The 15,628-nt window shown below is 41.1% G+C and overlaps 1 protein-coding gene across 2 annotated transcripts in view; it reads left to right on the forward strand.

Moving 5' to 3' along the window:
* Positions 1 to 6,978, forward strand: part of LOC119487474 (PDZ domain-containing RING finger protein 4-like) — a 142,193-nt gene extending 135,215 nt beyond the window's left edge. For both annotated transcript variants that reach the window (XM_037768391.1, XM_037768392.1), the window contains 3 exons: positions 1,797 to 1,898; positions 2,760 to 2,888; positions 4,727 to 6,978. In XM_037768391.1, the coding sequence (XP_037624319.1) occupies positions 1,797 to 1,898; positions 2,760 to 2,888; positions 4,727 to 6,199 (1,704 nt within the window). In that variant the 3' untranslated portion in view covers positions 6,200 to 6,978. The remainder of the gene's footprint in view (positions 1 to 1,796; positions 1,899 to 2,759; positions 2,889 to 4,726) is intronic.
* Positions 6,979 to 15,628: the final 8,650 nt, after the last annotated feature.

Genomic DNA, 15,628 nt, shown 5'->3' on the forward strand with positions numbered 1-15,628 from the left:
GTTTTTGTTTGGACAAGTAATGGCCTCTAATTGTAATGTCAAGTACATTATCACCTTATTAAATAGTTATGGCAAACAATTGCCTATTTATACATTCAGCAGACGGTGAATATTATAATTATATTCATCAGGTGGCTAAACACACAGCTCCAAGTAAATGCTAATGTTGCTCTGTCCTTTAAAGCTGCAGTTAATCACTTTGAGCATATATGATTTTAAAAAAAATAGCTTAACAGTAGTGCATGAGACAGATAATCTGTGAGAAAAATGAGAGTTTGCTCTGGCCAGTGGGCGGTGCTTTGTTTTGGCTTCACTGCTCTCAACACGGCGGCCGGGTCACAAACTCTCATTTTACAGCTAAACAGTACACTACAAGATGTTTGTGAAAACATTTGATGAGAGAAATAGGCATCACAGTAACAGAATATTGATTCATATTTGATCAGCGCTGCCTCGTTTGACCGTTTGGTTGGAATTCACCAGCTTCCCAGAGACTGGCCGGCTCCAGCTCAGCTGTGATTGGTATTTTAGATTCGGGCACGGTAGAAAATTGCAAATGCCATTAGGAGCACGTGGGGGAGGCAGAGGAACATTATTTTTTCACAGATCATCTGTCTCATGCAGTACTGTCAGGATGTAGTGACGCTTTTATAAAAATAATCTTTTATCATATTTGCTCAACATGTCTGACTGCAGCTTTTAGCTCTGTTTTGGTCACCACTAACTCCTGAGGGAAATATACGGCTCTTCAGCTTGCTACATGCTGACTGTGTTCACTGTCTTCCAAGGTTTATCAGAGCATTTTCACTGAAAACAGTTGCCAGCTGCTGCTGGAAACATGGGTGATGAGAGTGGAGTTTGCAGGTTCAGAAAACCGAAACAATGAGCTAAACAAGGCACAGCAGAGCTGGGTGATGATTCTCTATGGGTTTGTCATTATAAACAACATCTTTCAGATTACACATCATTACATCCATTGTTAAACTGAAAAATATTGATTTATGTAGCTTTAGCTGCAGATTAACAAGTGAAAGTAGTGTACTGGGATAGGTCATTTTGATACCACAAATAGGCAATGTGAATTAACAAACAGCAGTGAATATCTCTAAATTGAGACAACACAGTAGTATGCTATGCAGAAGATGTCTTTTAATCAGTACAATAGACCATTATGAGACGGGAAACGGGAATAAAGCCACGGCAGAAGTAAATAGTCTGTGCAAATGATTATTTGGTGCATGGGGTGGATGCATAAGCGCGGTTTAATTCTAATTGTCTACCAGTGTCTACCATGTGTTGTGTGACTGATTTGCGCCAGGAGAGGGAGCGTGTGTGTGTTTGTGAGTCAGACCAGTACTCTGGCACTATTATCCACCAGTGACAGGGCCATTACTCTGCCCGCAAAAAGATGGACGCCCCCTGTCAGTGGCCAGTTAATTGTACGGCTAGATGCATGTGCGCTGCCTGATACTTTGGTGAACACAACAGCTCCGTTGGCCCACGGCCACTGTCCCATTCATAATCACTGCTGGGTTTCCTGCTTCATATTAGAGAGCATCACAGAGTGTTTACAATTTCCCCGGGAAAAAGAGGCATTATTGTGCAGTGCCACTTTTATTGTGGTACTTTGTTTTTCTTAAGGGCTTTTGTATTGGAGAGAATGAAGTTTCAGGCTTCAGTCTCTGTTTGTGTGGGCCTGTGTTCAAATATTTTCAGTTGTGTATACAATACATGTTTGCTTGCTTGCGTCTGACTTAATAGTGAGTGTGCTAATCATGTTTGTATGTCATCTTCAGATTAATGGCCAAGATATACAAGACAGAGAGGAAGCGATGGCTGCACTCTCCAACGACGAGAGTAGGAACATCGTACTGCTGGTTGCCAGACCTGAGATGCAGGTTAGAAATGACCACACAGTTACCTCACACTGACATACTGCATCTTTCAGCCACTGACTAAAACACCTACTGTGGGCCTAACATGGTCAAAGGAAGCATGCAATTCCCAGATTACAGCCCTGAAGGTTTGTCATTTACATGATATTTTCTCAGAGTATACCTTAGCAGTGTGGTGTAGCCAACCCTCCCCACCGCCACAACCACTCCTAGTGGAAGCCACCGCTGAGACACCTCATCATGTTTTATTTTTATGTAGCGCCACTGTAATTGACTTCCAACGCTAAGCCATAAAAGCTAATGGCATGCTAATGTGGAGTGAGTTCAGGCCCAAGGCCGATGGCGAATAAGTGAAAGGACTCTGCCGCAGTGCAGATGAGCCAGGAGCAATAGTAGGCTCTTTGTAATTAAATGTGTCTCTCAGTAGTAAATCTGAAGTCTTCAGATATGGATCCCATTTGGTTCACATCGAGCAGACAAACACATGATGGATGGTGTGGAGCAAATGGGTCAAAGGTGGCACTCTTGTGTCCATTAAATTGTATTGGCTTGATTTTAAGATCAGAATGCATGTTTTAAACATGAGGGGTGGTTTTGTTGGTTAAGAAATAGGGAACTGCATATCATTCTAACACCACATCATATTAATGCTTGCGGTTTCTTATTTCAAAACCATGCCGGGTGTTTTTTTCAGAAAATCCCATTTGGGCACCCATTTGGAACACCCAACTATTTGTTTTGAGACACCGTGTCGCCACAAGCTTTAAGCCTTGACAAATAACACTCGCCCCCTTTTTTTCTCTCTCTCTCTCTCTCTCTCTCTCCCTCTCTCTCCATATGCTTTCCTTCTTCATTCATGCTTAGCTGGAGGAGGCCTGGCTGGATGATGAGCACAGTGAGTTCCTGGAGCAGCTGAAGATGGAAATGTTGGAGGAGCAGCAGAGAGAGGAGATGGAATTGGCTGCCTTACAGGAGGAGCAGGAGAATGAGCAGGTCAGACAGCAGCAAAACATGCTTTGCGTAACTGGATTAGCGAGTCAATAACAAAGCTTTGGTATCTGGGTTTAAGACACTCTGGAAAGTCTGTTTCTTTTTTATTAACTCTGTTCAATAACAGCAAATCCCCTTAGAACTGGAGAGTCAGAAAGCAGTAGATTTAAGGTAATCCTCCCCCTGATTTACAGACCGTAGCCCCCAGTGTGTTATGAACATCAGACTGACCACTAAGTGCTCTGACTGTATTAGGTCATTATTCACTGTCAATATTAACCTGAACCTTGAGATTACTACAGATCTAGCTGGTGGCAGAGATGGATGATTGTCTTTGCAAAACAGTGAAAACTAGCTTTGCCCTTTTGAATTGATTACTACTGAAGCCCAAAAAAATCATTTTCGGGACGGCCCTAAAAATAATGATTATGAATATTTATGGAAGGGGACTGTTGAACCATTTAAATTCCAAACATTAGTAATCATAATTTAATATTCTGTTTTGTTGGGAGAATAGCATGCTACAAAAATCCATATCAATGGAACTTCAAAGACCTGGCAGAGAGGAAACAATCCCTGAAGTAGCAGAGCTGTATAACAGAGTTACACACAGCAGCATATGTAATCTGTCAGGAGAATGCAGAATAGGGTTGCACTTCTTGAACTCTTAAACGTCGATGACTTTATGTTGTTTTCTGTCCTCATTCCCTATAAAAGGAAGGTAAAACAGGAAACTATGAAAAATCACCAGAGTGCCATTCAGAGTTGATTCCATATATTGTAAATGTTTAATAACTTAAAACATTTCAAAGCATACTTGCAAATAATAATAATCAAAACAGGCTTACATAGTAGAGGTCGATGACGCTGATGACATTTTACAAACTATCGTTATCGGTGGATCTGGCTCCGATAGTGGCCGATGGCTGTGTAGCCACCACCAGTCACACGGGGACGAACACATAATGAGGGCCACTTTTGGTGAAAAGTATCTGTGTGCAGGTGATTAACTTCTGTTCATAATTTAAACAACTGTTAAAGACCCCATGAAATGGTACTCGTACTTTGAGACCGGGAGAGGAGGGGAGCGCTGGCACTCCTTGTGCCCCTGCACGGCAGATTTTAAATTACGTTTTAGATAAAATAATAATAAAATAATCAATAGGCCTGAGATATTCTTTTCAGAAAGCATTTCTCCGCTCCATGAATAAACCTTCAACGCATTATTCTGGTGATAGGGTTTGAAAATGTGTGCTCAAAGCTTTGCGGTCCCGGGGAACAGCTGGTTTAACAGAAAGCAGACAAGTGGTATTAATATCAGGCAGACAGGGAGGGAAATAAATCATTCAACATATTCTTTAACTTACCAATTTGGCGTTCTCTCCAACCACGTGCTGTTATCACACTGCGAACACACTGTAAGAGCTACAGAGAAAACAAAAACAAAATATTATCATTTTTAACTTTAAACAAATGACAAGCACATTGAACTTAAAATGAAATGATTAGTCCCCCTTTAAACATTTAATCACTCATAAAAGAGCGAGATAGTTTACACTGTTAGCTGAGAGCCGCGGACTTGCCGTCACCATATTGAGAGGCAATAGAAATGCTCCCAATCCCGTATTTAGCACCTTTAAAAATCCACTATCGGTCGCCCTCTATTACATAAACATTACAAGTTTCTAGCAAATGCCATAAGTCAGTATGATAAGAAAAATGTATACTTATGTGGATCGATAAACGAAAGAAGCGTGTCATATTTCTGCATGTGTTGTAAGTGCCATATATTTTTTTTAAAAAGTATTTCATGCTGGTCTTGTTCATCGTATTCTTTTCAGAGAGCAGAAGATGACAAGCCCACCTGCTCCACACTCCGCCATCAAAAGGATGGCGTATTGAGTATAAAAGACAGAATGGAGAGCTCAGAGCATAATGTCCTGGCACATATCCAGAGACGTTTGTCCCAGTGCCTGAGAGACAATCGGGACACACACCGTACCACCGGCTCCACGCGGCTGGAGGACAAAGAGGATGAAGACGACGATGAGACGGACGGTGATCGTTTCCAGCAGCTCTTGGAGCTGAAGTGTCAGATACGTAACAGCGGTGAGTACGACCTGTTCTACAGCCGCCGCAGCACCATTGAGTGCAGCATCGGGGAGCAGGGCGGCGTGCAGCATGAACTTCGTATGCTCAACGAGGAACTGCGCAGCATCGAACTAGAATGTCAGAACATCATGCAGGCCCATAACCTTCGTAAGGGGCAGCAGTCTCCCAACACGGGCAACTCTGCACCCTCAACCAAAAACCAAAGCCTCCATCGAAGTGACCCCACAAGGGGTAAGCTGGTTGACATTAATGAGAGGCTGGAGAAATCGGACAAGGACAGCTCCAGTGCCTATAACACGGCGGAGAGTTCACGAAGTACCCCTCTGGCAATGGACCGCTCCCCGGAGCACTCGCTCCAGAGAATGGTTAGCCTCACCAACCAGAGGAATCTCTGCAGCGGCCTCGCCGGTGGTCCTTCCCTTAGCCCAAGCCCCATCCCAGCATGCCGTGCTCCAGTCGCAGGGAGAAGAAGCAGCCCTGACCACAGCAATCCCTCCGAGTCGAACCAGACAACTCAGGCTGAGGAGGAGAGCAAGGGGGAATTACAGCCACTTGCTTCCCAGATACCTTACTTCTCTCCATCCCACAGTTCCCAGCAGAGGCAGGTCAACATCCCAGCACATGCCCGCCATTACCAGAGCTACATGCAGCTGATCCAGCAGCGCTCGGCTGTGGAGTATGCTCAGAGCCAGCTCAGCCTGCTCAGTGTCTGCAAAGAGCCTCAGGGGCCCATTAATGAGCCCAAGATGGAGTGGAAGGTCAAGATCCGCAGCGATGGCACACGCTACATCACCAAGAGGCCTGTGAGAGACAAGATCCTGAGGGAGCGAGCCCTCAAGATTAAAGAAGAGCGCAGTGGGGGAATGACCACTGATGACGATGCAATGAGTGAAATGAAGATGGGGAGGTACTGGAGTAAAGAGGAACGAAAGCAGCACCTGGTCAGAGCAAAAGAACAGAGAAAGAGACGAGAGTTCATGCAGCGTAGTCGGCTGGAAAGCTTGAAGGAGAACCCTCAGAGCAGCAGCGAGGGTCGCAAGGAAGTCAGCATTATCGAACTCAGCCAGAAGAAGATGATGAAGAAACGTAACAAGAAGATCCTGGACAACTGGATGACCATCCAGGAGCTGATGACTCATGGTACTAAGGCCCCTGAGGGAGCCAAGGTACACAACGCCTTCCTATCAGTCACTACTGTATAAAAAAAACACACACACATTCTACCCCATGCGGTATAATATACTTGCCTCGTTCAATGTGGCGTTTTTATGAGGACAATAGGAATATTTTTCACACTTTGTAACCCAAAAAGCATTTTGTAAAGAATTTATCAGTGGTATCATGGCATTTTCTTCATGTTTTTCAGTATTGTTTTTCACATCACTCTGCGGAAAAAAACATTTTTCTATGAAATTATGACTATATAATTATTTTATTACTTCGCTCTAAACATTTTTATCTTTTCAATTCTATTTTCATATTTATGTTGTAACCATATACTCAAAATGGTTGTATGAGCATCTTAAGAAAAGTTAAGTATTTTCTTTTGTGCATTATGTACACTTGCCAATTGCAGCACAAAATTAATCAGAGGGTTCTCCTGCCTTTTTCTTACTTTTTTAATGCTCCTTTCATTTACAGATCTACTTTCAATGTTGTCGACAGGTTGTTGAAATTGTTTTTCAGACTATTGGTGCTTAGATATGTACTAGAAGTCCAACTAGTCACAAATCTGACAGTCAACAGTACAGATATCAGAAAATTAGAAGATGATAGGTCAAATAAGGTACTAATTTCAGTTTTAAAAAGGGACTAAATATCTTACATTCCACTCACTTCTGATAAAAGATTGAGCATACTACGATAATAATAATGTGTTTAATCCCTAAAATGTAATGAATTTGAAATAAATCCAATGACCAGAAAGTGAAAAAAATCCCCTCTGTTTCACCACAAACTGCCATATCTCTTTTTGGGGGGGGGGGGGACTTAGGTTTTTAGATTACTAAAAGTTGTAAATTATTAATATGAGCAAAGGTTTCTGGTCAACAACTCAAATAACTTTTGCTAAAATCATTTTTATCAGCAATTTTATAAAAGCATCTTTTAAAAGTTCAATACCTCATGTTACAGTGAAACTCTTTTTTTCCTGTAATTTGTGAACTTGAGCCACTTTTACAAAGCTACAAACAAGGAAACAATATTTAAAGGGATAGTTCAGGTGTTTTGAAGTGGGGTTGTATGAGGTTCTTATTCATAGTCAGTGTATTACCTACAGTAGATGGTGGTCGGCACGCCCCAGTTTGGAGAAACAGACAGGAGTACCGGCACGGGAATGTACTGCTGTGAATGAGGCCAGTAGCAAAATGTGTTTTAGCTACCTAAAAGAAAGGCCCACCTCAAAAAATATTCACTTTAAGTGTACGCTACATTTAGAATATATTTTCAGGTTTACCTTGCCGTGCTATACAGTCTATGTTTCCGACAGGGAACTGAAGCTGTCCTCTATGCTCCCGCCAAAGCAGCCAGACTCCATAGAAAAAAAATTGATGGGAGCATAGATGGTATTTTTTTAGGTGAGCCTTTCTTTCAAGTGGCTAAAGTACATTTTGCTGCCGGGCCGTCTACAGCAGTACATTACAGTAACTCGTCTGCTTCTCCAAACTGGGGTCGTGCCGTCATCTACTGTAGGTAATACACTGACTATAGATAAGTACCTCATACAACCCCACTTCAAAAAAACAGAACTATCCCTTTAAGAGGCTGCTACACTGACAGGTCAATGGAAAAACAACTTTGTGGACACGTATTTATACACTATATAGATTGTACTTTTGAGATTCTTTGGTGTAAAGGAACACAAACATCCCAAGAGTCCAACATATTCTGACTCATTGCCAGTGCTGCAGCTTTGTTTGTATTGTTTGCAGCTTTGGGTAAAATTATTTTTGCTTAATATTTTGAGTTTTTTCTACATATTCAACAACAGACGGACCTGCTCATAGCTTTTACATACCAGTATTTTTACATCATCCACATACACCTTTACTCAGCATAGCCTTAACAGCAAAAACTGAATCGATGATACATTTGTGTGGCAAAATGATTTCATACACAAGCAAACCGTCTCTGGATACCTCTATCTATGCGCAACAGAGAGCTATTATTCAGCCTTATTCATATACATTGTATAATTTGAGTTTTTAGTAACTGGAAAATATATAGTTGTTACTGAATTATGTTTGCGGTCACATTGAACATGTGTTTGGATGATTGCCACTGAGCAGGACTCAGAACACAGCATTTAAGATCATTGAAAGACTAAACTGGTGAAATGAATGGGTTGCCATTTATCAACAGCCTTTATAGTCCAGTTACATGTACAGTATACTCATTCCAAATGCCTCATTTTTAACTGAAATATTGTAAATTTGAAATTTTAAACCGATCCCTGTATTTGTTTTGAGTCAATGTCAATGGTCTAATTTCGAGTAATGCGTAGTTGGCACATTTGTAGCCGGGTAAAATGTGTGATAATGGTGATCTTTGCAAAAGAAATGATAATAAATTATTGTTTTTTGGTATAACATCGCACTGGATCATGTTTTTTTAATTCAGATATTTGTGGAAGAACCAAAACCGTTGCTAATCTGCAGTTGTTACCAGGCACTTGCACTGTGTAGAAAAGCATTTATGGAACTTTTCCAATCTTTATTCAAGAGCGTGGTCTTTCAATTTGAGAGCATGACTGATTGTTAACGGTCCTTTTATTCCAAAAGTTGTAAAGAAAGCAAGGGAAGTACGTATAATAAAGCCTTAGATTGCGGAAGTGGATGAACCCGGTTAAAGAGTAACCACCTCTCAGGGACGTGCTAAGAAGTAAAGCGAACATGCCTGCAACAAAGCAGGAATCATTTCATTGGTCAACACTACACCTGGCATTCTATTGGTCGGGTAATTTTGACAGGGTTGCCGCCGGGACAGGCAGGGCACGTGAGTAATGCGTGATGGCTGCCTTGCTGAACTGTGTGTATCTCACGCCTGGGGTGTCCACACCAGCAGCGTTTCTGCTGCTGCTGTGCTGCTTTTTCTTTCTACATTGAGTTTGCCTTTCATAATGGCCATTTCATTTCATTATAACTGTCATTTTTGTTTATTTTAGACAGAAAAAGGTTAAGAAGCATTACCTCATTTGTAAACAATAGTAATAATCCACAATTAAAACCCGGTACTTTATTCATTCATGGAGCCCTGCAAGTCACTGCATTTTCTACAACACTGTCCTGTAAATATTTCAGAATAAAAGCCTTGTGTTGACAAATGAAGGAATTCTGTCCATAGAACAAACACCTGAGGACTTTTATTTTGAAATGGAAGCAGGAAGTGTTGATTAAAAAATACATCTTTACTTTTTTTCATGACCGTGACATATTCTACACATTCTGACACGCAGCCAAGCCACGTGTGAGCTGTGCTGCTCACACGGGCTGTGTGGCTGCTCTAACCTGTTAACATGGGCGCCGAAATAAAAAACGACAGGTTCTGCAGCCGCCACGCACTGCTGCACAAAAAATCTGAAAGCAGAGGGGAAATCTGAGAGCAAATGTTTCACAAGCATACAGAAGCTGCCTGAGTATGAGGAGAAGGGCTGAAGCTGGAATGCAGGAAATCTGTGCAAACAACAGTATATCTGAGTGCAAGCATACAGTTTGAGCAGAAGCAGAGCAAATCTAAGCGCAAGCAGGGGCTATTTGAGTGTGAGGACAGGGTTTTGAGGGAAAGCATTACAAAATCTGAACGTGAAGTCAACAAGTGATGCTCTCAAATTGAAAGACCACGCTCTTGAATAAAGATTAGAAAAAAAGCTCCATAAGCATTCTGCTGGTGAACGACAAACCTTGACCATAAAACTTGCATTATACTGAACTCAGCAATGTTCCAGCACACTAACTTTGTAATTAAATAAAGTAATTTTTCTTAGTTATTTTACAAATGTTTAAAATTTGACTTACCAGTGAAGTGGTTGGTGTGAACAGTGTGAAAGTGAGCAACAATCTGTGCTGTTCTTCTAGTCTTCGGTGATGATGCTGGCGGACAATGGATAAAGAAGAGAGGTGTTAGGAAATAGTGTCATATCAGAAAAGTTAACAGTGCAAACAACAGCACGAAAAACTACATCAAGTCACTGTGGGGTAAAGACCAGTCTGCTGAAATGAAACCGAATTACTTGTTCACTGAACACACATTCACCTCAGATATCTCCTTAAGAGTGACTTTTTTTTCTCTCCCCTCTGTGAATATGTTAAGTGATTAAACAGAAGGAGATTTCAATTAAAATCACCTTCCACTTGGATGGCTTTGTGTTCATTAAAATGTAGCAGCCACTTAATCATTGCTATGGCCTTGTCATATGCAGGGGAGAGCTGCTGGGATACTCTGGTCGCTGTATTATCTTAAGTTGTCAGTGTGCTATAGCTGAAATTGTAGTGTCACGGATATACTAGTGCCTGAAGACTGTTCTGTACTTCTGTGTTTCCATTTAACTGAAAGCTTGATTTATTTTTATATTTGACTAGTTTCTTAAAATGGAACAAGTCTTCCTTATATTATTATACATGTTTTCTTTTGAGTAAAAAATGGTTCTTGGTTACCCATAGGCATTATGTCTATGTTTTTGTTGCCAAGCATTTATTTACACCGTCTGGTTTTGTTTTCTTTTGTCTTTTAATATTTTCAAACTGGACTGTGAAGAACTCTAGCCAACTGCTTAAAAGACAAACTGGCCATTGTTCAGACTGCAAGCACCTCCTACTGACATACTCCACTACTTCATTCACATACAATACTGTTTTATAATGCCATGGTATCACATTTAGTGTGATTCTAAGGTTGTGCTCCATGTCAATGCCTTCCATTTCCATTAAAGTCTGTGGCACTTAAAAGCATCTCCATTTATACAGCGACCAAACATTAACATCCAAGTTGGTATTGAAAAGTAGACTCCCGCCATCCCTCGAGCCCCATTTACTCTCCCCTCATTTATTAATTCTCTCAGTCTGTATAGACAAAGACCATTTAAATGCCAATGAAAAGCCACAGAAGAAAAAGCGGTGTTGAGTTGTACCAACCGACGCCAGAACTAGCCCGAGTGCTCGCGAGCTAATTAAGTTCATCCCTGAGCCCCTGAAAGACCCAGTCAGGTGTAATTAAAATCGAGCTTGTGACAGCCATGGCATTTGTCAGAGCTACCCAGCAGTTCAAATACCAGTACTGACAGAAATGTCAAACAGATAGCAGTGGCTCATATTCCTCTTCAGCACTCCACTCACACAAACACAAACACGGCCATTGCCTCGGTTATAAATGTTTGCTGATAACCTTTAGGACTCCCTGAACAGCAAAAACTACAAATTCTCTCCCATTATTCAACCAGCGAGGTCCATATTTATTGACATACAGATCCACTTGACACATGATGGTGCAATCTACTTCATAGTGCCTCCTTCTCTCTCCTAATCTCAGAGGCTTGTAACAAACTGGTAATTGCCTCGGATCACTCGTCTCTCGATGTCACTTTAGAAATTGATGGCAGCTTTGATCTTTGATATCGTAACTGCTGTGTTGTGATAATTGGCCCCATCATGCCAGATGTAGCGGTGTGTGTGCGGGTGATATGGACAGACTGCTACTGCTGAGCCAGCTGTTCTGAATTTATATGCCTTAATCAAGCAGAAGACAATAACGAGTCGGTTGATAGAGGATTATGGGGCATGCAATCACTTAACTCCTCCTCCCAAAGTCACTATGCTTTATTCTCACGGGAATGGGGGATGTACTGTATGTCTGTACAAAATTTCATGGCAATCCATCTAATAGGTGAGATATTTCAGTCTGGACCAAAGTGGCGAACCAACCAACTAACCCACTGGTTCCCAACCTGGGGGTCCCTACCCCCATTAGGGGTCGCCAGTAGGGATGCACCAATACCAATGCCGGATTGGATATCGGGCCGATATTGACTCAAATAGCTGGATCGGGTATCAGTGACAACGGGTCGATCTATTCAATTCAATTCTCTGTTTATATACTATATACATTATATAATGGAATTTGAATTCCTGTTTAAGTTTTGACCAATTTGTTGATGCATTAAAAAGGTTTACACTTGAATTGTGATTCCTGTTAATTTTTTACCAATTTGCTGGTCCATGATTTATTATTTTAATTATAAATTGCAATTCAGTACATTTATATCTTTGTATAATTAGTTTTACAAAGTTAGGAAAGCAAAGTTTAAGTCAAGCCTGATGTTGCCTTACACGTTAAAAAATGATTACAGTCACTTCCACACAGCGAGGCATACAGCTTATTAATTAAACACTGGCATCGAATCGGTACTCTGTATCGGCCAATACCCAAAGCCCAAGGTATCGCTATCGGGACTGAAAAAGTTGGATCGGTGCATCCCTAGTTGCCAAAGCTTCACGGGGGGTCATGATGCCTTCTTGATTTTAAGAGGTGTAAGACTTTTTTTTTAATATACAGTTGGCTTACTGTATATCTCAGCATTTCAATTCACTTTTGTGGAGAAAACTAAATGAAATTATTATTTTCAAAGTTTTAATTATTATTTAAAGGGACTGTTTGTAACTTTTTAAGCGTATAAATGTAGCGGGTCGGGACACATGCGCGCTCGCTTATGCGCGTTTGCGTGTGGCTGCTGCCTCTCCTCTCCACCCGGTCGGTAACGAGACTACAACGTGTCTCTCTGCAGAGCTCCGTCACTTCACAAGACACGGAAAGCCTCTGTTGGTATGGAGGAGCTGCAGCAGTTATTTCTGCACAAACGTCCTCTGTGCATTCACTAGATATTCTCAGAGCTAAACTAACTCTTCTGCAGTGTGGAGTGAGCGCGCGTTCACGTCTAGAGGTGGAGCGAGACAGCGAGGACGCGCGCGCCGTCTGAGTGAAGGAGAGCAGGCAGAGGAGGAGGGTACAGCGGCTACACGCGAACGCGCATATGCGAGCGTGCATGTGTGACGACCCGCTACATTTATGCGCGTACAAAGTTACAAATAGTCCCTTTAAGTATGTATGATTGTCAAAAATCCAAAGAAATACATAATACAGACAGAGAATTGTATTAAAAGTTCCTAAAAATAACAGGAATACTCATCTCTGATGCAATATTAAAATAATCTGCTCAAAATGAATCCAAACCGCTCGTTTTACACAAACTTCCTGCAGTTATTACGTTCACTATGTGGGTTAAATATAATGTGAAATATCCATAAAATATGTCACTTAGTCAGGGGTCGTCACTTTACTCAATGATAGAAAAGGGGTCCCTTAAGGAAAAAGGTTGGGAACCACTTACCAACAGCCCGACTGTCATCCATACAACTGTACCGCTGGCATGGCTAAAAAGGGCAATGTTAAAAACTGCTGCTATGTTTCTGTGACAGAGACCTTTGGACTTAAATGTTAAACACAATCAAAACGCACAGCAGTGACATTTTTGCTCAGATATTCTTTCTTTACATGTATTTTGAACTTTGGAGGTTCAGGGCTGCAGAATAGTGGAAAGCAGTGTTGATCAATTCAGACTACAGTAAGTTGCCTCATATTGCAATACTGGAAAAACATTCATTAATTCCCACAGTGGCTGGTAGTGCAGAAAAACTCATGCAAACACTTTGAGGGCCTCTGAAAACAAACAAGTTCACGCCTCATATCTAGCATCACAACTATGTGCAGAAAACCTGGTTTATAGTCAAGTGTTTACAGCCAACTGTGAATATAATACAAAAGTTACACAATTTAATAGTTTTAACGATCAGTTTAAAGGTCTAACCTTCTGTTGACTCACAGTTTACTTCATCACGGCTCTGTGTATACAAACTCTCTGCTGGATATGTTTGTGTGTCATTTTTGGCAGAGATTTTTTATTGCTTCTGTGAACCATTTGGACTTTTCTTTCACACCCCCTGTTTTATGTGTCATTTGTTGTTTCATTTTCACCCCAACCAAAATGCATTAGGGGACCTATTAAGCAAAAACCTGTGAATATTTCAGAGCATAATTAGAGCTCTAATTACAATTCATTATTCATAAAATGGGTGAGCCAAGCTATAATACATACTGCAAAGGTCTCAGCATGTACTATTTGGAATACAATTAATATGTATAATAGTCCCCAAATCACATTGTATTACTGTTAGCCCAAAACAGAGATATGCTAGTATATTATTACATGTATAGCAGATTTTAAGAGCTGGGTAATACCCGCTGTTAGAAACATAATCTCTCTGCAACAGTTAGCTCACACAATTACTCAAATAATACAACAGCTTTACTGCAGTGTATTCAAACAACCAAACAGAAATGTAGCACGGCTTCAAACTACTTTGACTTCACCAACTCATCTATTCAGTCATTTAAATCCTGCTAAGCTTTAACTTGGGATCAGTGTAGGTCCTCAGGTCTTAAACAAAATTGATATGAGTCCAAATTTTTGACTACCACTGCCCACTCAGCCCTACATACAAAATACCTATCACTAGGGCTGTTGCAGTGAAGGAATATCCCCTGCAGTGATCATGATTGGCTCAACAGCGTCATATGTGGTATTATTGAATTATTATTTTTTTGCAAATTACTTCATTTATCCTGATTTTGGTGCTACATGAATAAGCTTTATTGATAGGCTATTATTATGTATATTGCTGCTTTTTAAATAACAAAGATGCTAATTAAATACTTGTTTATTGTTAAATGCAGAGTAGGGCAATGAGGCGCAGCGGTTTTTTTCCCAGCTGAGACACCTTGGTTGCAGCTGGTCGCTATGATATATGCGGAATATCCGCAGAAGTAAAAAAGTCAGCACAAGGTAGAGTACTTGCTCTTGCTCTTCTCCTTTGTTGTTGTTGTTCAGCACTTGAACATGTAGGATGTGACGGTTGGTCTTTGTGGTATTTGTCCCGCCCTTCCTCCATTGTGATTGAACGGCTGGGTAGAAAGTGACAGTGACGGGTGCAGCGTTTTACCCAAAGTTGAACATTTTTCAACTCATGGCGACCAGAAAAATAAAACACCAAACGTGCAGCACTGAGCGTAAAATACCTCGTCATGCTGCTGCTGTGGCGCTTCCATTGCAAAGAACTCAAAAAACAAAAATGGTGAACATAGCGGTTGTAGCGGTTGCTTGCACATCCCCTGCGGTTGGCTTGTCAATAGCACGGTATTGCAATATTGCGGTTATTACGACAGCCCTACCTATCACAGCTCTTAGATACAAGGATTTAGTCAGAACCCAAATTCAGATCCTCCAAAGTATTATTAAAAAATCCTACACAAATCACGCCTCCCCAGTCTAAACTGTTTAACCAACTGTCACCTTGGTGTTTCCACTAACCTCCAAGGTGGACATGATTGACAAGTGTGGTCAACCGTGCTGTTGTATACAAATGTAACACTTGCCCCTTTGCACATTCATCATCTCTGAATCCCATTAACATTCCTGTAAAGTTTCTGTTTTTCTTATTCATGAGCTGTGGGTCAGAGTCCGTATCCAATAGAAATTACTAATGTGATTCTGAGCCTGTGATTGCCTCGCTGAGCTTGAGAATGAA

This window comes from Sebastes umbrosus, chromosome 4 (assembly GCF_015220745.1).
Source record: "Sebastes umbrosus isolate fSebUmb1 chromosome 4, fSebUmb1.pri, whole genome shotgun sequence".
Lineage (NCBI taxonomy): Eukaryota > Metazoa > Chordata > Actinopteri > Perciformes > Sebastidae > Sebastes > Sebastes umbrosus.